At 43.1% G+C, this 23,536-nt stretch overlaps 1 protein-coding gene across 7 annotated transcripts in view; it reads right to left on the bottom strand.

The window, feature by feature from the left end:
• Positions 1-12,152: 12,152 nt before the first annotated feature.
• Adamts6 (ADAM metallopeptidase with thrombospondin type 1 motif 6) overlaps positions 12,153-23,536 on the bottom strand; it is a 229,077-nt gene continuing 217,693 nt past the window's right edge. For all 7 annotated transcript variants that reach the window (XM_027401535.2, XM_027401534.2, XM_027401538.2 and 4 more), the window contains one exon: positions 12,153-15,292. In XM_027401535.2, coding sequence (XP_027257336.1) covers positions 15,183-15,292 — 110 coding nt within the window. In that variant the 3' untranslated portion in view covers positions 12,153-15,182. The remainder of the gene's footprint in view (positions 15,293-23,536) is intronic.

Genomic DNA, 23,536 nt, shown 5'->3' with positions numbered 1-23,536 from the left:
AAGGAGGCATCAGGGCATGGGGTACTTGTCAGGCTTGAGCCATGCCATCATTTTCACTGCCAGTCTGAAATGAGCAGGTGTGATGTCTGTTGCCACCCTAGTCAGCCAGTGTCTGGATGGAAGTGCCCCAGGGGGAGACTCCTCTACCACATGTCAGGGTTGTCTGGTGTCTGCTTCTCTCCAGCAGAGGACGCTGACAGGGGAAGCCACGTGTGTCCCTCTTGGCTGCCATCCTACCCCATCTTGGGAAGGTCTCCATCTCATGTCACCAATTGTCTGCCAGCTTGAGTTGAAAGCCAGAGCCGTGCTGGGCCCTAGAATTTTTTGGATGTTTGGTGGGTGACACTTGTATCAGAAGAGTGCTGGGAAAGAGGCGAGAGGGCTGAAAACTGCCTCCCTTGGCTGGGAGGCAGGAAACCTAACTCTTGGGCTATTTGTGCCATATGGCTGTGGAAAAGTTGACACACTGCTCCATAATGCAACGTCTCTGCACAAAATGGGGATTGACAGAGTCTGTCAATCAAAGCTTCTGAGACCAGTGGGCAGGCTCAGGAAGTGTGTCCCACAGTACCTGGGGCTAAAGTCTTCTGGCTTCTTGTTAACAATCCAGCAGGAGGATTGGTCATCCTTCCTGCATCCGTACCAGGCTAGACACTGTCTGATGGCTGAAGCCCATTTCCCTTCTCTTGGACCAAGCTCTCAAGCTCCTTAGAGAGCCAGTGTGTCCTTCCCTCCCAACAGCTTGCCAGATGAGCACATGGCATGTACTGAGTACACAGTTGCATGGAGTGGAGCCCTGACTGCTCAGAGAGCAATATCCCTGAGCACTAGTTGTTTCCAGTACCGTGATTCACAATAAAGCAAAAGAACCGAGCTTATCCAGGTTCCTTATAACAGAGGGAGCCACTATAGGTCCGAGAAGAGATCTGGAACCAGGGAGATCTCCAGAGACCTACAAGGATGACACGATCTGACAATCCAGGCAATGGTGGAGAGGATAACCTAAAAGCTCTTCCCCTAAAATGAGATTGATGACTTCTCTTTATGCCATCCTAGAGCCCTCATCCAGTGGCTGATAGAAGCAGAGACAGACATCCACAGATATACACTGAGCTGAAATCGGGAACTTAGCGGAAGAAATGGAAGAATGAAGAGCAAAGGGGTCTGTACCAGGTTGGAGAAACCCACAGGAACAGTTGGCCTGAACAAGGAAGAACACATCGACCCGAGATGCTGTTGGGGAGGCCAGTATAAGACTGACCCAGACCCCTGAACATGGATGTCAATAATGAGGCCTCTGCACTCCAGGGAGCCTCTGGTGGTGGATTAGTATTTTTCCCTAGTGCAAGAAGGGACTTTGAGAGCCCATCCCACATGAAGGGTTACACTCTGGCCCTGGACACATGGGGAAGGGCCCAGGACCAGCACAGGAAGATTTGGTGGACTTTGCAGAGCCTCCGTTGAGGGCCCTACTCTGCCTGGGGAGTGGTGGGTGGATGGGGTGGGGAGTAGGTTGGGAGTGGGGAAGGGGGGATGGGGGTGAGGGGAGGGAGAGGGAGAAGGGGCTTACATTGAAACAAGCTTGTTCCCTAACTAGAACTAATAAATAAATTTAAAAAAATAACCGAGCTTATCACTAAGGGCTATTTCCTGTCTGGCAAGTGTATGGATCTAGGTTTCTGCCCAGGGCCCCTTAGAGGAACCTCTCTCTCCCTTAGTCTGCTCTACTGCTGAGGACAGCAGCCTAGATGTTGTCTGGAAGCAGCAGGTCTTATGACTACACCTAATTTGGTCAGACACTGAGGAATGGGCTAGAAGTCCACTGGATTGACACCAAGGAAGGATTTCTGCCCAGGCTTAGCAACACACAGCTCTCAAGCAGAAGAGGATCATTCCTGAATATTGTGTAGGACAGAGCACGAGGCACAGGGTGTTTACATGGACCACTGGCAAAGCTTGGAGACCAGACAACGGTGAAGGGTGAAGTAGACTCCCTCTACTCTGGGTGGGTACCCTTGTCTACCTGAAGTGATGGTTTTTCTTTCCATGCTCTGGCAGGAGTGCCAGGGGTTTCCAATAAGCTACTGAGGAGGGTCACTTCTGTAGATTATTCTAGAAGATCTCCCCATAGAATCTCAAAATCATCACCTTCAGCTAAGACATGTTCACAAGATTGGGGAACCAGGTAGGGGCCAATAAAGCATTTTCCCCCTAGAGCAGAATTCTCAGAAGGTACCCTCCTACTGGGGCAGTGGGGCTGGGTGGCAGCTTCAAGGCAGGCAAAGAGGATTACCTTGTCGCTAAGTGAATATGATCATTTAATATGTCACCATTTGCTTTTGGTTTTTAGTGTGATGTTTCTTCTTATTCACTGAAATGAACATCTAAAATGCAAATCATGTGCCAAGGAGATGGCTCAGCAGGTAAAGACACTTGCTATCAAGCTTGGTGACCTGAGTTCAATCCCCTAAACACACATGGTAGCAGGACGAGGGGACCAACTCATGCAAGCTGTTTTCTGACCACCACCACATGCAGGCCATGGCACATGTGTGTCTACTCTCTCTCTCTCCCTCCATCCTCCCTCTCTCTTTCTCTCTTTCTGAAATAAATGTAATTTAAAAAACCAAAATACAAATCACCCAAGCAACATCCATTTGGAACAAGCCAATTTCAGGGCAAAGGATGATGAAGAAAGCGCCACCCACCAACCTATAGCAGGTAGAATCTAGTGCATTTTTCTCATATCCTATTAGTTAAACTCTGTGAACCATATGGCCACACTCAAAGTCAATAGAGCAGAAAGGTGATTCTTGCATAGCTGGTGCCACTTAACATGGCAACTAGCAAAACTGAATGGGAGAGCCACTGAATGGTGATGACAGATATGCAATATTTCACTTGGACCACCAATTGTTCATTTATGCAGCTTGCCTATTCCTTGCCTGTGACTGGGGATCTTTCCCAAAATCTTCATAGAGTTTCCTTCCTTCTCCCCTCTCTTATTTCCTTCCTTTCTTCTTTCTTGGTGGTGTTTTATACACATGCAAAATCTTCCATTTCAATTTTTTAATAGTCCTGGGGATGAAACCTATGACTCTGTGCATACTGTACAAGAGCTTTACCACTGAGTTCCTTGCTGGACCCCCCCTTTTTTTTCTTTATCAGAACAGGATCTTGCTATGTCTAGCCTTGAATTTGTGATCCTCCTGATTCAGCTTCCTGAGCAGCTGAGATTTAATCTCCCTTCTCTTCCCGCCCCACCCCCCAACAGTCTCCTTATATATCTCAAATTGTCCTCAAATCTTCCTGCTTCAGCCTCCTAAGTGCCAGGATTAGAGGCATATACCACCACATATGGTCATTTCAATCAGATAGTTCAGCAGTTTCAGGTATTTAGGAATATAGTTGTATTCCTGTCTTTACCATCTGTGTCTAGAATTATTCCACCTTCTCAAATGGAAACACGACATTTATTAAATACTCCTTGTCCCCCTCTGCCCCTGGAAATCACCATTGTACTTTATGTCTCTATAAATTTGAGCACTCCAGACACAAGTGCCATTGTACATACTGGCTCTGTGTCTGGCTTGTTTCACTTAGCTCATTGTCTTGAAGATCTGTTCAGGTTACACAATGTGTCAGAATTCCCTTCCTTGTAAGACTGGATGAAGGTCTGGACACAGTTACCAGTTGTGTTTATTCACTTGTCTAGTGCTAGACTCTTGGGTTGCTTTTACCCATTTAGTTCCTTTGAGCAATGCAGCAGTAACTGTAGAGTGCGGGATGTCTTCAAATCCCTTCTTGTGGGTGGATAGGCAGAGGCAGAACCTCTAGAAGCCCCTTAGCACCATGTTTTGGGTGTCTTCCTTGCCTGTGCTGTGGTGGGCAGGGCTTCTGCTCCTGATGGTTTTGTTCATCATCACCCACTCAGTTTCCTTATTACCTTGGTTGGAAGGATTACTGAGGGTTGTTAGGTTTTCCAATCTATTTCTTTGGATTTTTCTTACCACTATAATTTATTTTTTTATATAATTTCCAACAATGTACATGTCACCAGAGGGTCACTGCCAGCTAACAAGCTGGTTTAAAGTCCTCTGTAAGCTGACCCAGTTCTTTAAGACAGTAAAAAGATCATTTTAACAAACAATTCTTGATTGGAATCACTAATATTTCCTTTAATCAGCAAACGAAGGTCACCCCTGTGGTGTACCTCCGCTTCTGTGTTCAAGAAGTCATCTAATTGAACAGCAAGTAGAATAATTGTTAATATGCATGGAGTGGAAGGGTGTAAGGACAGTTGTGCAATGCCATGGTTTAGCCGAGCTTCTTCAAATTCCCTGGCAACACAAGAAGACTTTGACACTCAGTTACACAAGCCTTTTCTCTAGACTTGGCTGGAACTCCTCAGGTATTTTCTAGGCGATGAGATAAACTTAGCAGCCCAGGGACCTCTAGTTATAAGCTACTAAGTACTGAGTTTCAGACTGAGCCCAGTTGAGGCTTCCTGAGACCCTATATGCCCTCTTAGTCCCTACTGCCATTCCTGGCCCCTTGTAACAGGTAGGAATAGGTTGTCATGGCCTCCCCTGAGCTCAGCATGGACATGTGCCTGAGTCCTGACTACTGTATCAAGGAGTAATTTTCTTCTCTTGCTGATGAGTAGTGACATACCAGTGAGAACAGCTGTTCCCCCTCGCTACCCTTCTGCACACATCCCTAATGCCATCACTGAGAAGATAAAGGAAGCCATACACATGAATGGACAGGTTGGGGATGATGGGAGAGGAGCACCATCTGCCTGGAGAATCAGACTTCACTGGGAATTGCCCTATCTTAATGTTCAGGTCAGTTGCCTTGGAAAGCCTGCCCATCTGTAAAAAGGTATTCCTTGGAAAAACAAAGATAACCTTGCAACTTGTAAAGCAACATGTACTCACTTTGTGGTCTCCAGTGTACTTTCTTTTAGAATGGCAACTTTTGTGGAAGGGTAAATGACAGACTGTAAACATGTCCTTTCTTGGCAGAGTCAAGAGGGACCAGTCTTCTGTCTGTCTCCAAACGGTCTCTGAAATTTCAGTCTGTGAAACCTGCAAGTCGTAGAACCACTGATCCAATTGGAGAAAAACTCACTCTTAGACCAGGGCTCAGAACTGGTTTTCAGGACTATTGCTCTCTGGCCTAGCCACCTTTTTCATGAAAGATTTGGGCCCTCAACATAAACCAAACAAAGCAACAACAACAACAAAACCCCAACTATCTGAGAGTTGCTTGCAGATACCACGCCAATGCACTGAAGAGGTAACCTTTAATTACACATGTTCTTCCACAGTGAACTATTCTTTATTAATGACTGCTGGAAATTTTGCACTGAAATTGTGGAGTGGAGATGGGGGGCTTGGTGGTATCAAGGGTGTTTAACTAGGGCAGTTCTTCATGCCCATTTCAAAGTAAAATAGGTCTGAAATCACCTGTGTGAACAAGGTGGCCACACCAAGGATTTGGGCTCACTCCTCTGAAAGTCAACAGGGCCATGTTTCCTGGTGAGTTGTTTTCACTGTATTCCTCTGAGCCCAGCCAGAAGAGATGATGTTTGATGTTCAGCTTCCTAGGTGTGACTCCAAGTAGACAAATTGGTCAGGAAATGGTGGATGCCAGCTGTTTCCTCATATGCTTGTTGGGCTCAGACTTGCACTTCAGTGAGAGACATAAGTGATAAGTCTCTATGTGGTCCAGGCTGGCCTGCAACTCAACTCAAAACTTTCCCAGCTCTACCTCCTTTAAACTGAGATTGGCAATTTTTGCTCATGTGTTTGTTTTGGTTTCTTTTTTTAAGGCCATATTGAGACAAGGCTGCATGAGTGGGCCCACATTGGACCATGAGCTGCTCACAAAGCACACATGACCCCTTCCACAAGAACACTTCTCTGGTTGGGCCAAGGGGAACAAGATACCGGGTGTGTGAACCCTTCCCTGGCTTAACCCATGATGCACTAAAAACTGAAAATCTCCATGCAGATTACCTCAGTGTTCAGCCAATGTCCAGTCCCCACCATGAGACCCCAAGTGGGATATAGGGCAGGGTGACACTTTGGTGGTGTTCCTCCCTGGAAATCTCTCCCACTTACAAGAATTCTTTCTCACTTCTCCTCAACCTTTTGACTCTCTCCCTTCCTTGTCCTCATTTCCCTGTGAAACAACAAACTTGAACGTCACTGGCTTGGGTGGATTGAGTGACTGTTGATGGCCAGGCACTGCAGTCCCCTGAGGTTAGGCTTGCCAAGAGCCAAGAGCCAAGAAAATCTCCGTGGTTCTAAAAAAATCAAAAACAAAAACAAAAAAACAAAAAACAAACACACACACACACAATAGCAACCAATAACAAAACCACAGAACACTCACTTTGTGTAGCCTCCGTATAAATTATCCTGGGCAGAGGAATGCAGATGGAAACAAGACCCATCATGTGCTGGTCGTTGTGGGAACTAGCAGTGCTCCCCCTGCCATGGTGGGAGGATTACAGGAGTAGGCCACCATGCCCTGCCTACATCAGTTTTAAAGTGCCGTCTCTTCTACATGCAGACAGTGGCTTCAGAATTACTTTCACGGACATTCGTAATTATAAAAAAGGAATTCCCTGCTGCCCAGACGGCTTTGCAAAGGGCTGCTTGAAGAGAGGAAATTTAAAATGATTTGGTTATTTGTCAAGGGGGACAAGATATACACTATGAAAAAAAATACATCATGGATTCTCAGACAATTTTCAAAAAAAAATGTTGGGAAGCAGTGCTTAGTTGCTATCCTCACATGTATATATACATGTTTTACTGAAAATATCAGCTGAAATTTCAGAGATGAAGGCGGATAAAGGAAACTAATCCTCTTTAAAACGTTTGCGGAGTCACTCAAGAATGGCGGCCTCCCCCATGGAGGTTTAGGTGCACCTTGTTTATCCACCGTTAAAGCAGTCTAAGAGAGGAACCCTCACTGCCAGAAAGTTGCCACTCTGCTAGTTAAGGCTCACTTTGTGCTTTCCAACAGCAAACAGGGTGGTGTTGAAGCACTGAACAGTGCGAGCACTGGTGGCGACCCTTATGTGTGGCGCCATCGCCCTAGTCAGTGGCGGGAGGCAGAGCAGTGAGGCTGCTCCACAGCACACTCACATGCGGCTGGCAGCCCTTGTTTAACTTGGCTGCTCTCAAAGAAGAGTGTTTCCTTCGGAGACTCCTTGAAGGAGAAACGAGCTGTTTCATTTCCAGGGTTTGAGGAAGAGGCTCTTGGTTCCTGGGTTTAAGGGTCTCTCAATCCCCAGCCCAGCCTAAGATCTTTCTTTACCCTGACAGATAACACAGTTTCCACCGTTCAGGTAGGTTCCCACTTGTGTTAGCATTGGAAGGAGCAAGACTTTTAACACTCGCTGTTGTAGCACCTGAATGTGACACTAAAGTGAGAAGCGATGTTGGTCATTTGTAAACAAAAACACTGTCATTTTTATATTGGAATGAATGGAACACTTTAAACTTGTCACCTAGTCAGAGCACAGTTCAAGTTCCTTTTGCAGTATTAATTTGTACAACATGTTGTAAGCTATTTTTGACCAAAATTATTACATGCAGATGACTCACTAGATTTGAGATTGATTGAGTTTGGATTTTTTCAGGAAACCAATCCACCCGACTTTGGGAGATAGTCTAAAGAAGCAGATGTAAAGCAGATCTGAAATTTTTTTCACTGTTAAAATGAGCACAGACTGATCTCAAGGATGACATGGGAGAGAACAGCAGTTGAGAGATCTTGTGACAGTTTGTACAAATAATTTCTGAAATTGAAATTAGCTGTGGGATTCAAACCATGGTCTTTTCACTTTCCTTCAGTGGGACCATCTCACATTGATGGAGATGTAGGCCTCAAGAACATCAGGCAACTTCTCGTATCCAGCAACATCTCAGGTCTGTATGTAGTACCCAGATATTATTCTCTGTTTCCTTCAACATGGGGACTCTTTAAATGTAATGGTGCTCTACATTCCCTCAAGACTAGTTCTCTTTTCAATCTCAAAATAAAACGCTTACTTTTGCTATTTTGTGTCCAAAAGATTTTCAAAGGGTTTTTGTGTTTACTGTGTGTGTGTGTGTGTGTGTGTGTGTGTGTGTGTGTGTGTGTGTGTGTGTGTGATAGCACACATGTGGGGAGCAAAGTATAACTTACAGGGATAAATTCCTCCTTTCCATCATGTCGATCTTAGGGGTCAAACTCTGGTAGCCAGGTTTCACTGCAAACACCTTTCTCTGCTGAGCTATCTTGCTAGTTTCTTATTTGTAAAGTTTATGACTATGAGCCAAATTATTTCTTATTCTCACTAGTTTGTCTGTGATTACCTTTCTGCCCATCCTTATTAGCTCACAGCACACAGGTTAGCTACCTCTGTGAGCAATGTCTGTCAAATAGCTCATGTGTGCCATTATCATCCTTAGGAGGGTCTCTAAAGTGGTTGTACAAGTTTGCACTAGGAGGGTCTCTAATACCAGTTTTTGAAGTTGGGCATGTCACTGTCCTTTATCTTTATATTAACCATGAATGCACCAGGAAAAGGTTTTTTGTTTTTTGTTGTTTTTTGTTTTTTTTTTTGTTCTATCAACAATACACACAACAAACAGGAACTGAAGTACTATTCACTCATATCAGATTAATTTTATATTGAAACATACCAATCCTGATGATATTGAAAGAATGGGAGTCTGTTTGGTTTGTGAGTGCATTTCATAAGTGCTGGCTTGCTTTCCCCCTCATCCCCTGAGGAACCTGGCTTAGGGGGAAGCTGGGGCAGAGGGACAGACCCACATATCTTGCCAGGTTGAGTCAGGCCGGTGCAGCTGCTGGCTGGGCACAAACGTGGGCGGCCACCTGTGGCTCTCACAACAGCTGTTTGGTAGAGGGCCAGACAAAGCCCATCATGGGCTGGAGGCAGGAGGCCTGTTGGGTGGCCAGTACATTCTGGCATGGGCTGAAAGAGCACCTGGTTCTACTCTGTGGACCTCCCACAGAAGGTCAAAGAATGTTCTCACTGGCGGCAGCCCGATGGCCTGAGTTCTCAGGTCCCAGTGGTCCTACTCTGACTGAAATAGAGAAAAACTCACCTTCCCTCTTTAAAACTTATACTGAAGCCAACCTGGGAGTCACTGAGCTCTAACTGTGCTGAAATAGATCAGCCAGGTCATTTGGTATGTTTGAAAAAGATGTGGGAGCTGTCAGGCACCAGTGTGCCCCATGACTTACAGCAAGGTTTCCAGGGAAGGTGAATGTGCCCTGTAGATGGCTGTGACAAACATCTTTTCAACTAGACTGGCTCTGATCTCCTTTCCAACCAATGTTAACTACACACCTACAAAGCTCTTTGGTTCTCAATGGTCATTTTGTCATCAGAAACTGCATTTCTATACTTAACATGAGCATTTACCCACTGTACCAAAGCTTGGACCCTGAGGTCCTTCCTACTGTTTTCCAGGAATGAGGACCCCACTTCTTCTGGACTGGTGAGTCAGTTTCTCTCTGACCTATGGCATCATCCCCAACTTCCCATCCCAGATATAGACAGCCCCCTCCCCATGCCAAGGAAGTAGCAATTCTCCCACTGGCTCTGTGACTCTTCGCAACTAACTCAGTTGTTAGTGACTGGCTGGTTAATAGTGTTGTCCTCCAGTTTCTGCTCTAACCTGTCCAATGAGGGAGCATATGCTAAGTACCTAGCATAGGGCATGAGTGGCACAGTTGCTAAGTAAATCTGAGTCAGAGGAAGGGGTGACTCTAGGCTGGCATTTCCTACTGCTGTCTTTGCTTGGGATTTCAGTGGTCCCAACAGCAATTTACTGTGTGCACAGTAGTGTGAGCTCATAAGGTTACCTGCTACCCACAATCACCCTTGTTGGGGCACAGGCTGGGTCTCTCCCTCTGTCTGCCTCCTGGATGCCTTGAGTGAGCAGCTCTTTCCTCTACCAGGCCTTCCCAGCATGTTGCTTTCCCCTGGCACAGGCCTGAAACCAATGGAGTCAGCCAGTCATGGACTGAAACCATGAGCCAAGAAAAGTCCTTCCTTTGCCCCTTTTGAGGGCCTTACCCTGCCTGGGGAGTGGAGGGATGATGGTTAGGGGCAGGTGGGATGTTGGGGGGGGAGGTGAGGGAGAGGGAGAAGGGATTGACATCTGAAGCAAGCTTCTTCCTAATTTGAACTAATAAAATAAAAAGAAAGAAAGAAAGAAAGAAAGAAAGAAAGAAAGAAAGAAAGAAAGAAAAGTCCTTCCTTCTTTTAGGTTGCTTCTTTCATGTACCTTTACAGTTGACTAGCACCAGAGAGATCCAATTCCAGATCCAGGAGGATTGGCTTTCCCAAGTAATATGGCCCATGTATGAAATCTATCTGGTCAAACATGATGTTCTGTAACTTTGAGATGAAAAGCAATATTCAGGTTCCTCAACATTCAGAACCAAAGGCACCAGGCAGTGCAGGGCCTTGTATCATTCTGATGAAAACAGGACATGGTGGTAAAAACCAGACTCATTACTTACATAGGCCAATGCTCTCAATAGGCTAAGGGAAGGCATGAACCAAAACTCAACACAGGTATAATAGTGACTTCCCTTCCCTGCCAAACCACAGCCCCATTTCTGGTCTCAGCCACTGTCTACGGAGAAATGAAGGACATAGATGCTTAAAGTAACCCTTTGAGAAAGAGAAGAGAGACAAGACCCTTTCACTTTTGAGCTTGAGTGAGTCTTGAAAAAATTCCAAGAGCAGGTTATTTGCTACTCTTTATCCAGTGACTGTTACTCTTTATTCGTTGTCTATACTGTGACCACTTATTTAGAATTTCAAATTCTCCTGGGTTAAGATTTTTCTCTCTCTCCAAATTCCATTTCTTTCTCCTTTTGAAAAGAATTCATTGTATGCCAGCCATTCAAATTCACATTTTTGTGACCCAGGTCAATATGTAACTTTGTTCTTAATTTACTTGGGCAAATACCATGCCTTTTGGCCTATAATGGCTTAGGGGTTGGACTAGTGCTCCCTAGGGAGGAGGATAATCTGCCCAGAGTCAGGGTAGCATCTCATAGATGCATCAGAAGGAAAGAAAGCATCTCACTGGGCGCTTGAAAGCAAAGCACAAAATAGATACGTCACTGTCACAGGAGTTCAAACTAATGCAAATTTCCTTCTTTGGTGCCCCTTCTCCTAACCCTAACAGACTTAGGCTTTACAAATGCAGTGTGTGGTTAAATGGTTGGTTCCCATAATCTCTTCATTAATAGTGTTTATAGTGTTATCACATTTGGGGCCTAGGACAGCCCACGGGAAACACTCTCCCAAGACTGTATAATCAGCTTATTTGGCTCAATCTTATACTGTCTTATACTCAATCTTATACTCAATCTTATACTGTCTGATTGATGATTGATTGACTGAATATTCTCAAACAGGGTCATGATACATAGAAAAGGCTAGCTTTATGCCTCTGCCTCAACCTACTGAGTGCCTGGCCCAATTAAATTTATTTTAACATACAATATTGCATGTGTATGTGTGGGGCATGGGGTGGCAGAGTAGTCAAAAAATTCATGTCTTCTTAGTTAACAGATGAGGTTATTATTATGAAAACATTAAATAGTGTCACATGTTTCTGTATTATCATCAGTCTAAGAGGAAATATCTGAAGATGAAAAGTTGTGGCTCTGTGTTTCAATCATGGAAAAACTCCTTCAAGTATGAGTTCATTGTTTAGTACTCTTTTCACCGTGAAGCATCGTGTGCCTCTAATAATATGAACAATTTATAGGGGAGGAACAAACGAGAGAAAGTTTGCACTGGGTGAAGGAAGGTATGTGACAGTGGCCATGGGTTCCTGTCAAGTTTTAGGATAACAGGCGATAGGTGGCTATTCTGTAGGGGCAGCCCTCTGGAAATCCTGAAGCCTTCGCATTTATTAGAGCTAATGCACTCAGACAGACAAAGTCCCCAAGGATGTGATAAGATTACTGTAAACACCTCTATCATGGCACTGCCTGGGTAAACTTAGACTAGGGGTGGTAGCAGAAGGGGCAGGCACTCTCTGCTTCAAGTTTAACACAAGCTTTCCAGGAAATAGACAATGTCATCTGCATCATTTTTTACAAGCTGACGTTTTATTTTATTATTTACTGAATTATCTATGTTTAAAAAAAATCTGTGCCTGGTATGAAATCTCACTCCATCAAGTGTTAAATGACTTTCATTTTCATTACAAGCAGAGGAAAGGACAGGTGTTAGGAGACATGGCAATAAATTAGAATATAATTTACAAAAGCAAAAAAAAGTAACAGTGTACCACATTAATACTGAGTATAAAATAATAAGCAAACACTAATCACAATAATACAAAGGTAATTTTGTTCTGTATTATTAAGAATACCTATAAGACATTCACTCAAATACATCAATTCCTAATGAAATGGACTATTGGGAGATAATACCTGTCTTTAGGGGTTTGATCATTTGGGTACATTTAACGTTCTTTTTGGGGTAGACCTTTATACCTGTGGCAGACACTGCTCCCAGCCCATGGGTACTCTTGTACCCTAAGTAGTCAATATCACTCACAACTTGGAGTGCCTGCCAGAGCAGCCCAGCCTCAGCTGATAATCCTCGTTACCATGTAGAACAGAGATTCATACAGCCACACAGGTGGCTGCAGCAGCATCGGTGTTGTGTTATAGAGGATGCTTTGCGTTTTGTTTAACCTGCTCAGATTTAAATTCAGGGTCTAACTGAAAATATTGGATCCTGATATATCCATGCTTTGCTCCCCATGGAAGGCTGTGCTGCCGCTGGCCTGCCCTCAGTGCCGGTACACTTCCTGGAGAGAACATGGGCAAGTTCCCTTAGCAGCACCTGAGGTAGGCACTGCACAGTACCTGGGGGATAGACCTTGTGATGTTAGATTCCACATGAGGTAACTACAGCTTTTTACAAGAACTGTAAGAAGTCTTCTTGAAATAAAAACATGAACTACTATTTATGTTGGTGACAATCAGATCTGGATAGCAAGCCTATGTCTAAACTGCCTCAGCAATCACCCAGTCTTCCTTATTTCACCAGGGCACATTAGCACCAAGTTAACTGTCCTTGAAAAGGACTGAGGGAATTCAAGTCTATCGAGGCCAGGCTTCCATCGGCCACCTTCCTTTAACGGAATGGCTATGATGACATTTGGGCTGGTCTTCTTGGGGCAGCTAGATGAAGGTCTTGGCACTATTTCTTGTTTCATTGGAAGCCTCTGGTGGAAAAGCTTGGGGGATGGTATTGGGAGAAAAGCAGGGATGGAGATGTGGCTGGTTACTCTGGAGTGTGGGGTAACCCAGGCCAGCTGCACACAGCAAGCCAGAAGCTGAAGAGGCTTTTGATGACAGCATTTCTTCTAAGGTCACCACATATGTGACACACTGAAGTATAATTTCAGAGTACAGTGGTAGATATAAATGAGACATGCTCTTAAATGAAAATATTCTCTTTGTTACAAAGTAGCCATTCAGTTTGTGTTTTAGATGATGGTGTATGCATGGGGCACATATGTACACATCTGCACACATATGTGAAGGACTAAGGAGGTGTGCTAAACACAAAGCACAGCCACCAAAGACCTACTACAAGCTACACGTGTTCAAGTACAAAGTCTTAATATAAACAAGTACCCTTTAAAAAAATCTAGTTGTAGAGTCTTTTGATGGCAAGTTGTGAAGCTTGAAGACAGGAAGACCTAAGCTAGTCATTTCCATCCAGTAAGATGTGATTTTCGAACTTGACTTGCCCAGGAAACCAGGTTTCACATTTAATTGCCATTCAGAATATCCATAAAACTTACTTGGTTGAGTGACTGTTAAGCTTATACTTTGTGATCTCTCTTCATGAGTGTTTCTTCTTTGGTTGTTATCCTTCTCTATTTTCAAACTCACAGAAATAGCACATTTATATGCAAGCAAACTCATCTGTCCCCACACTCAGGAGCACCTGCACACACACACATACACACATGTACACACTTGCTCTCTATAAATAAATGCCCTTCTACCATATCAAAGAAGGGACATCTGGAACCCATCGTATTGTCAGCAAATTACAAAAGGGCCCGCTTGGCTTTACTAAGCCAGTCTATCTTTTGCATGGCATCATCTCCATAAGCTGAGCATGCGTGCAACAGTTCAACAGGGCAGAAGCTGATCTGTGGCTGGTGGGGATGTAAACACTAAGGAGTCAGCATGACTCAAACAAAAAGTAAGGCATCCTGTGTGACGGCTGCAAAGGGCCTGGTACTTCAGTCTCTGCCATACCCTAGGTCTGGCTTCTGCATGAAATTGAAATGTTTTTCTCTTAAAGTTTTAATGGAAATCTCAGCTTCACTTGCACAATGGCAAGTTGGCCACAGTCTCTTAGCACTGAATTTATAGACTTGCACAGCTGCAGCGATTGCTGCACGGCTTCAAACCAAGTCCCTCGCTGTTCAGTTTAATAGAGTTTTATCCATGGCTCACAGCAGTGTTCAGAACAGGGAGCTATTCCTAAGGAAATTAAGGGGGACAAAGAAAAATAATACAAACTTTCATTGCTTTTGATTTATAATTTTGTTTCTTAAATTACAGTTCAAAGCCCATTTTATAATTTAAATTGTGCTGCTACTGTGGTGAGATAAAGTATAGTAGATATTTTTGAGCTATGACTTAAGAATTCTGAATCTCTTCTACTTCCATAGTTGACCAAGTCATAACAACTACATTTTAAACAGTCTTAAATACAAATGGATTCAGTGTCATTGCTAAGTCCATAATAAAAATTATCTTAATGGTCCAAGGAGGTAAACGGGCTGTTAGGTTTACTCGAAAGAACACAAACGTTCCACAGTAAGCGAGTCTCCCTGCGTTGTTTGAATCTCTCAGATCTGGCATTCCCTCCTAATGCCGTGTCCAGAACTTTGGATCAATAAATCCCACTTCACAGAAGTTAAAATAATATTGAAATCCTGTCAGCTGGGGCTGACCAGTGGTTACATTTTCCACAGGGTAATGCTTGTGTAAGGACACCAATCCTTGTCCTCCGGGTGGCTCTCTTTGATGGACGCATTTCCACGATGAAATGACAGGACTTGCTGGCTTTCCGTGGGTCAGTGTCCTTGGCAGGTCTTACAACACATCTGTCTGAAGTATGCTCGGCTACAGAACTTGAACTTCAGCACCAGTGGGCAATAAGCCACTTTGTTCACATCTTTGCACTCTAACAAATAGAGGCAGAAAGTGGAAAACAATTAGAGTCACATAAACAAGCTGATACTCCTGCCCGCCTTAGCAAGGATTCCTCTGGCCAATCCACCTTCACTTGTATGTCCACGTGACTTTTATAATTTTGTTTCTGTTTTTAAGCACACTGTCTGGAACAGCCTACCAGAAACATTCTTTTGATATATTTTAACACTATTAAAAAATGCAAGGCTTTTCTTCCAGACTTTTATAAGTGTGGTACATGCCCACTGTGTCTTGAAAGAATTAGCATTTGTTGGGATGAGTGATCACTTTAGACATCTTGGAAACATGAGTCATTTTTCTTACAGTGCTTTTATTGCTTCTTTCTCAAGGGTTATTTTATTCAACATGTAAAGTTATCCAAAATCAAACATGAGTTGCATTGTTTGATACCAAAATCAGCATGTCTCACAAGAACCTCTTCGTGAAAAGGACTGCTGGCAGTGGCCTAGCTTCAGCAATTCCACTATACAAAGAGGAAAGCTGTGAGGGGTTGGCCTCAAAGGGCAGCAGTCTGTGGGCTATGGAAACATGTAGAAATGTCTTTTTTTAATTTGGAAGTGAGACACTGCCTTCTTTGCTCCTGTATGTTTTCTCCCTGGTGTTAGAACTGCCACAGCTGCAGTCTTGAGTTCCTGCAGCCAGAGGTGAGTGAATGAAGTCTTTCCCCATTCCCTACTGGGGCTGGTAGCAAGGTGGACTGATTACAGGGGCCTCTGATTAATAGTCACACCTTCCTCTTCCATCAATCCAACCTACTGCTGTAAAAAGTGAATTCTCTCTAGTACTATGGTCATTTTGTTTGAGGATTTTAAAGTAATTGTCAACATAGTCATTGCATTTTCTCCTTTCTCCCCCTGATTACACTGAAGCAACATGGGAAAACCATTTACACAAGTTAGACACATGTAGGCCTGGGCACAAGAACTTTTGTTGTTTGCTTGTTTTGTCCTGGCTTCAGAAATCTGCCCAAACTCCAAATATCTACTGTAAATCAGGGAGCATTGCCAGCTCTTCTTAAAGAGTGAGGTATAGTCTACACTCTCACTTTAAAAGCTCTTTCAGCAAGTCTTAAAATTTGACACAGGAACCTCAAATCTTCTAAAAATATAAACTCTGCCACTGTTTAACTCCCCACTCAAGAGTAAATACAAAAGAGAACAATGTTTAGATATTTGATCAGAAAATTTTATATTAGGAATTTCAGTAAATTTAAGTTTGGGTTGAAACATAGTAAGGAGGGGCATTCCAATGTCTTTAAACTTTACACTAAACAAAGGAAGCAGATGACAGCCCCTTCTGTACTCTGCTTCAGTGGAGCGGAGACAGTAAATGTAGGAGACAGACTGCTGCTGCTGTCACTGGTGGGTGGTTCCTGGTGGCTCTCCTGGCCTGGTTTTGGAAAGGAAGGAAGAGGTTGTATGCTCAACTCAATGAAGATGCAGCATTTCAATTACTACTTAAAAAAATACTGCCTCAAAGTCACAAATCAATTTGGAGACCCAACAGAGAGCGCTGTTCTCTGGGCCGTAACTTTATTGGAAGACACACTACTCCATTTTTGGAAGAGTTGCTGGATGGGGAAAACTCTGAGTGGAGGATTTCTCATAGGTGGGTGCTAGGTTCTGGACCTTCCTCTGCAAGAGGCCCTGAATTGTACCCAGTCAGCAGGGGGGTAGGAGGGCAGGTGGGTACTAGTCCAAGGTGTCCCTCTGAACTTCATACCTTCGCTAAGCTGGTTGAGAACTAACTTAGTTGGGAGCAGAAACTCCAGGTCCCAGGAGCAGGATCAAGCTTAGTGAGGAAGGAGCTGATTATGAGTGAGCACACAGTGAATCGAGAATGGGGGTGAACTCTGGCTTTGCCGCTTCTTTTAAAAATATTTTTATTTAAAGTTTTTTTTTTTCATTTTGCATGCCAAGCACAGTTTTCCCTCCCTCCCCACCTCGAACGCCCCTTCCCATCCTTCCTCCTACCCAACCCCCATCACACTCCTCAGTAAGTATAAGACTTCTCATGGGGAGTCAACAAAGTCTGGCATATCAAGTTCAGACAGGACAAAGCCCTGCCCCCTGCCCCCTGTCCCCAACCCCCCACCCCATATCTAGGCTGAGCAAGGTATCCCTCCATAGGGAATGGGCTCCAAAAAGTCAGTTCATGAACTAGGGATAAATCCTGGTCCCACTGCCAGGGGCCCCACAGACTGCCCAAGACACAGAACTACCACCCAAATTCAGAGGACCTAGTTCAGTCCTATGCAGGTTCCTCAGGTACAGTCCAGAGACAGTGAGCTCCCATTATGTAGGGTCAACTGTCTCTGTGGGTTTTCCCATCATAATCTTGATCCCTTTGCTCATATAATTCCTCCTCCCTCTCTTTGAGTGAATCCCAGGAACTCAGTCCAGTGCTTAGCTGTGGATCTCTGCATCTGTTTCCATCAGGTCCTGCATGAAGGTTCTATGATGACAATTAGGGTGGTCACTAATCTGATTACAGGAGAAGGACAGTTCAGGTGCCCTCTCCACTTTGCTAGGAGTCTTAGCTGAGTCATCCTTGTGGATTCCTGGGAGTTTCCCTAGTACCAGATTTCTCTCTAACCCCACAATGGCTCCCTCTGTCAAGATTTCTCTTTTCTTGTTCTCCCTTTCTGTCCCTCCCCCAACTCAACTGTCTGATTCCCTCATGCTCTCCTCCCACCTCCTCTTCACCCCTTCCTTCTCTCTCCCCCTCCCAATTTACTCAGGAGATCTTATCTATTTCCATTCCCAGGGGCATCCATGCATGTCCCTCTTACTTCAGAATAAGAGGGACATTCATGGATAATAATAGTATCTAGAACCTGAAAACAACCTAGATGCCCCTCCCCCAAAGAATTGATAAAGAAAATGTGGTACATTTACACAACAGAGTATTACTCAGTAGTTAAAAAAAAAAAAAACCAAAAACAACGACATAATGAAATTATAGGCAATAGATGGAACTAGAAAAAAAAAATCCTGACTGAGGTAACCCAGACCCAGAAAGACAAATATGGTATGTACTCACTCATAAGTGGATAATAGATGTAAAGAAAAGGATAACCAAGCTACAATCCGTAACCCCTGAAAAGCAAATAACAAGGAGGACCCTAAAAGAGACATGCATGACTCTGCCGCTTCTAACTTTCATGTGGCCTTTGTTAAACTACCTCAGTGCTATAGCTCAGAAATGAAGAGCATGACAAGCTCTGCTCAATTGATAAGGTATGTGTAAGATAATGCATACAACAGAAAACACTGGTGGAGGCATCCCGCTCAGTTAGCACAGTTTGTCCCCTTCTCATTGGCCTCTGACAGCAGCCATCATACATCATTTCTCTGAGATCCCTCAGATGAGTACCAGCTGCCAGAGAGAGCTACACATTTATGCAGAAAGCAAATTAACAGAAAGCTATTAAACAGAGTGGCAGACCACAATGGGGCCAGCAGCCAAGAGCCAGGAAAGGCCTGGGCAAGTGATGAGGATGGTCAAGACTCAGATTTCAGACCTTGATGAGACACAGGCTACTCAGGACATTGTCGCTGTGTAAAGCTCCTAAGCAGGACCAGGTGGAAGATCCAGTCCCTACTCTTTGGTTTTGCCTTCTAGGAACTGTTGTGACTAGAAAAATCAGTTCATTACACAGTTGGATTGATGAAAATATATTCACCAAAGCTGAGCCACAACTAGACTTTTTATTTGCTTAGTCTTTTAACTCCACAAAAGCTTAATTTAGTAAGAGCATTAAAAAGTGTAATTTATCAAGCACTTCCTTTATGTCAGGCACAACCTCAGGCAGTTTTATACTTTTATATTTAATCCTTTTAAGTATGTGAAATGTCAGCTTTACATAAATAGCAAAGCTTAAGTTCAAAAAGGGTTTTGAACCCATGCTGGGTCATAAAGCTAGTTGCTATAAGGACTGAGAGGTTTTGAACCCATGCTGGGTCACAGAGCTAGTTGCTATAAGAACTGAGGTTTTGAACCCATGCTGGGTCACAGAGCTAGTTGCTATAAGGACTGGGGTCAAACCTCAGGTTTGTCTGGCTCAAGGCCACTCTTGATTTGGCAACATTCTCGAAATGTAAGCGACTGGTCTATGGAGGTCTCTATTCTAGCTGACACAGTAGTAGGCCAGCCTGTAGAGCACCACAGCCAGGTCCTCTAGCTTTTGAGAATTTGACCTGCTTTCTAGAGAAGGGGAGAAAGGGAGGCCATTTCTAAGTCACTAGCACACAGGGTAGACTGAATTACCCCTCTTAACCCTTTCTCACCATACTTCCATGAGTAAACAGTTGATGATAGATATAAAAAAGTTTTAAAGCCCCATTGTTATAGGAAGCTGAATAGAACCTCCAAAATACCTAAACCAGGACTAAAAGTACTGGTGATTTCTACCTTGGCACAGTTGTTCTCATTTAGCCAGAGAAGGCTGTCTTGTCTTGACACTGCCCATATATTTGAGAGGCCTTACTTACAAAACTTACCCTTTACTAGTCTGCCTCATTCTCAAAATATGTTAAAATGATAAAATAGTTTCTTTTTTCCCATTTGTTTATTTAAATTAGAAACAAGATTGTTTTACATGTCACTCCCAGTTCCCTCTCCCTCCCCTCCTCCCCTGCCCCCCACTAACACCCTACCTATCTCATATCTTTTCTGTTCCCCAGGGAGGGTGAGGCCTTCCATAGAGGGGTGTTCAGAGTCTGTCATATCCTTTGGGATAGGGCCTAGGCTCTCCCCTGTGTGTCTAGGCTGAGGGAGTATCCCTCTATGTGGAATGGGCTCCCAAAGTCCATTCCTATGCTAGGGATAAGTACTGATCTACTATAAGAGGACCCATAGATCTCCAAGGTCTTCTCACTGACACCCACATTCATGGGGTCTGGATCAGTCCTATGCTGGTTTCCCAGCTATCAGTCTGGGGACCATGAGCTACCCCTTGTAAAATTATGAAACAGTTTCTTGTCATCTAATTTTGAGCTAATATATCATACAGCTAACTTATTACAGTTTTAAAAAAATTCATTGTGCATTCACTGTCCAGGGTATTGAGCTACGTAAGAATATCCTCACGAAAATATATGCTATGCATTAAATAAACGCCCTGTCCATCTCCCTCAATTTCACTACCACCTCCATTTAGTGCCCTTTGTTTTCCAGGAAAGTTTTACTTCTATTGTCATGTCATATGATATTAATGATTTTATATATCTATTTGAAATTTGCAAACTATAAGTGAGAAAAACATAATGATATTTGTCTTTCTGAGACTGACTTAATTCACTTAATGTGATTATTTACAGTTGCATCCATTTTTCTCCACATGGCATAAATTTGTTTTTCTTTATAGATTTAGAAAAATCTATCTTTTCTTTATTCCTTTGCTGCTGGACACTTAGATTGGTTCCATCTTTTAGCTATTTTGAGTTGTTACAATAACATGGATATACAAATCTTTGTATAATAAAGGACTCAGAGTTCTTTGGTTAAACACCCAAGACTGCCATAGCTGGGAATATAAACTAATCCACCTACTATGGAAATGAGTTTGGAGGTTCCTCAAAAGAAAATGAAAGAAAGAAAAGAAAAGAAAGAAAAAGAAAAGAAAAAAAGGAAAAAAAGTTCTACCATATGGCCTGACTATACCACAGTAAGGCAGACCTCACAGAGGATCTGCGTTCAAATCCCAGCACCCAGTCTGTAACTCCAGGTTCAGGGTATCTGACACCTTCACACCAATGCACATAAAATAAAGTTAAGCAAATTAAAAAATAATTTCTGAATGATCTTCAGTTAGCACTTAAAAAGTTTCTCTGCCTCATCTAGTACATAATGAGCAAATAAATGTTCTAAGGAAAGTGTTAAAATGGATTCTTCAGGGTTAGGGGAGGCCATAATGGCTCCTGTATTTGGTCTGTTTAAAGATTTAATCATTACTATCATATTTCTCTACTATAGGCAGATGTGCTAGCATGGGGCTACTCTTCTGTTGCCTTTAAACAGTACAACCCAAGGCAGAAGCTCAGAGTCTAAGATGAGGGAGTCTGACTCTGTTTCCTACACTATCACATACCAGTCAAGTGGGCTCTTAGGAAGAAAATCTTTCTGTTGCTTTTCTGCTCAGGATGTTGGAAGAGTGAGAGGTCCTTGCTGTGTGGATATTAGGAGACATTTTGTCTCTCCTCTTTTTATACCATACCCCAGCCCTGAAGAAATACTGTCATGAAGTACTTACAGTGAGAATAATTCATTCAGTGCTCCAAAACTTTTTATATAAACCAGATCTACTATTAGAATTGCAAGTAACCTGCCATACATTCTGGAAATATAGACTTTGGTAGATTTGAATAACAAATTAGATAACCAACGTCAAAGGAAATATATTTAATGTTCTTATCATTGGTGTGCTGATGAGTTTCTCCCAGGTGTTTTACATTAATCTTTCAAAATTAAACAGAGACTGTGGATTTAGGATGCACAGGGATTCAGATTCATTATGACTGTAAAGCTTGATTTGGTTTAAGTAATACAAGACCAACTCCTAAATGAGAATGCTCCTGCACTAAGTTCATTAGACATTGCAGGCCTTGCCTACTTGAATCATGGGAATGAATTACAATACACAATGAAAGAGATTTTCATGAATAAGTTGGAGCATTCAGCATGTGTACAATTCAGGCAGAATGAAAACAGACAGGCTGCACACCCTCCATACCTGTAAGCTCTTTATGAGATTCAGAAGACCATAGTAAGTGGACTATAAGTTGAACATCTAAGGTTTATCTTTTGGATTAAAAACTATGATCAACTTCTGACAACTTGTCCGTGAAAACAGAGAGTCCAACAAGAAATAAGAGAGCAAAGGAGTGCAAGGACATGTGGCTCCCAAGCCGGTGTTAGTGTACTTTTCAGATAAAACTATACTAAAGCCTTTGCCATTTGGTACATTTAGGCAGCAAGGGATAATCAACAAGCTACCGAAGCAAAGTGACATCAGTCATTGCAGGTCATTCTGATTTCACATTAACACAGACTATTGCTTTTTGTCCTCCTTTTTCCCCTCCTCCTCAGTCTTACCTCTGGATGCTGCCCACCTTCAACCTCAAGATGTTATAATCCCAACTTAAACCCAGGTTCTTGCTAAAGTCATCAGGCTAGAATATGAACTGAATTCGAAATGGATTAGGAGTTCCTTGAAGTGATGAAGGAAAAAAACATCCTGGTCTTCCCCATCTCCTTTAAATTGAAGCCTTCAAATGACCTTTCTTGTTCTTTCCTGATTTTCATACATCAAACTCCATATTAAGGACTAAATTCTGTAGCCATTTTTCATAAATTTTGTTATGAGATTTATGATCTGACCAGACTTTCTCAGAGAAGTATGTCTGAGGGAAACTGAGACGTGATAAAGCTACCATGTGACATCTTAAGCTGGTAGACCAACATTTACTACCCACTGCTCTCCTGGGTTAATTACTAGCTCCTGGCATACCATGAATCATTATTATCATCAGCAACAAATACTAGACGACAGAGTGCCTTGCACTATTGAGAAGCTGAAATGATTCCCCAAACAAGCGATGAGGAAACTTGAAACTGCATGAACGATGAATAAAATGGCATTTGGAGATAGAATTTCAGGTGAGCCTGAATGGGCTAGACCCAGCTGCCGGATGCACTTGGAAAACCTGGTATTTTAAATGCAGTGGTACCTAGTCTGTCTATAATTCACTCTTGGCAGCAATGCGGTGCTACCCTCACAGTGGCAGCCTGTCAAGCCTGTCAGGATCCTGGCTATGAAGTCTTAACCTTTCACTGGAGGCTTTCAGAGAGAAAATAACGAAAGCAGATGTTGGACACAGTAAACTGCACTGACCCCTTCCTTCTCCTATTTCCTTTCACTATTTTAATTTCTTGATGCCCTACTTTTGATTCTTTCTCTTATTATCTTTGACTGGCTTTAACTTCCCTCCATTTTTTCATCTCTATGTGTTTATTTATTTTTTGTCTTACTCAGATTCCATCATGACTGCACATGCTTGCCTTAGCCAGAAACACCCTATACCCCAGCATCTCCTTGGTAAACTATAAGAGCCTCCACAGCCCAGCTCCAGTTCACTGTGCCGTGACATTTGTGTCCATTATATTCCCATGTGTACTTGTGGAGTTTCTCTCTGTTTCTGCTAAAATACTGCTC

Source organism: Cricetulus griseus, chromosome 2 (assembly GCF_003668045.3).
Source record: "Cricetulus griseus strain 17A/GY chromosome 2, alternate assembly CriGri-PICRH-1.0, whole genome shotgun sequence".
NCBI classification, from domain to species: Eukaryota; Metazoa; Chordata; class Mammalia; order Rodentia; family Cricetidae; genus Cricetulus; species Cricetulus griseus.
This window is presented reverse-complemented; position numbering and strand designations above follow the sequence as displayed.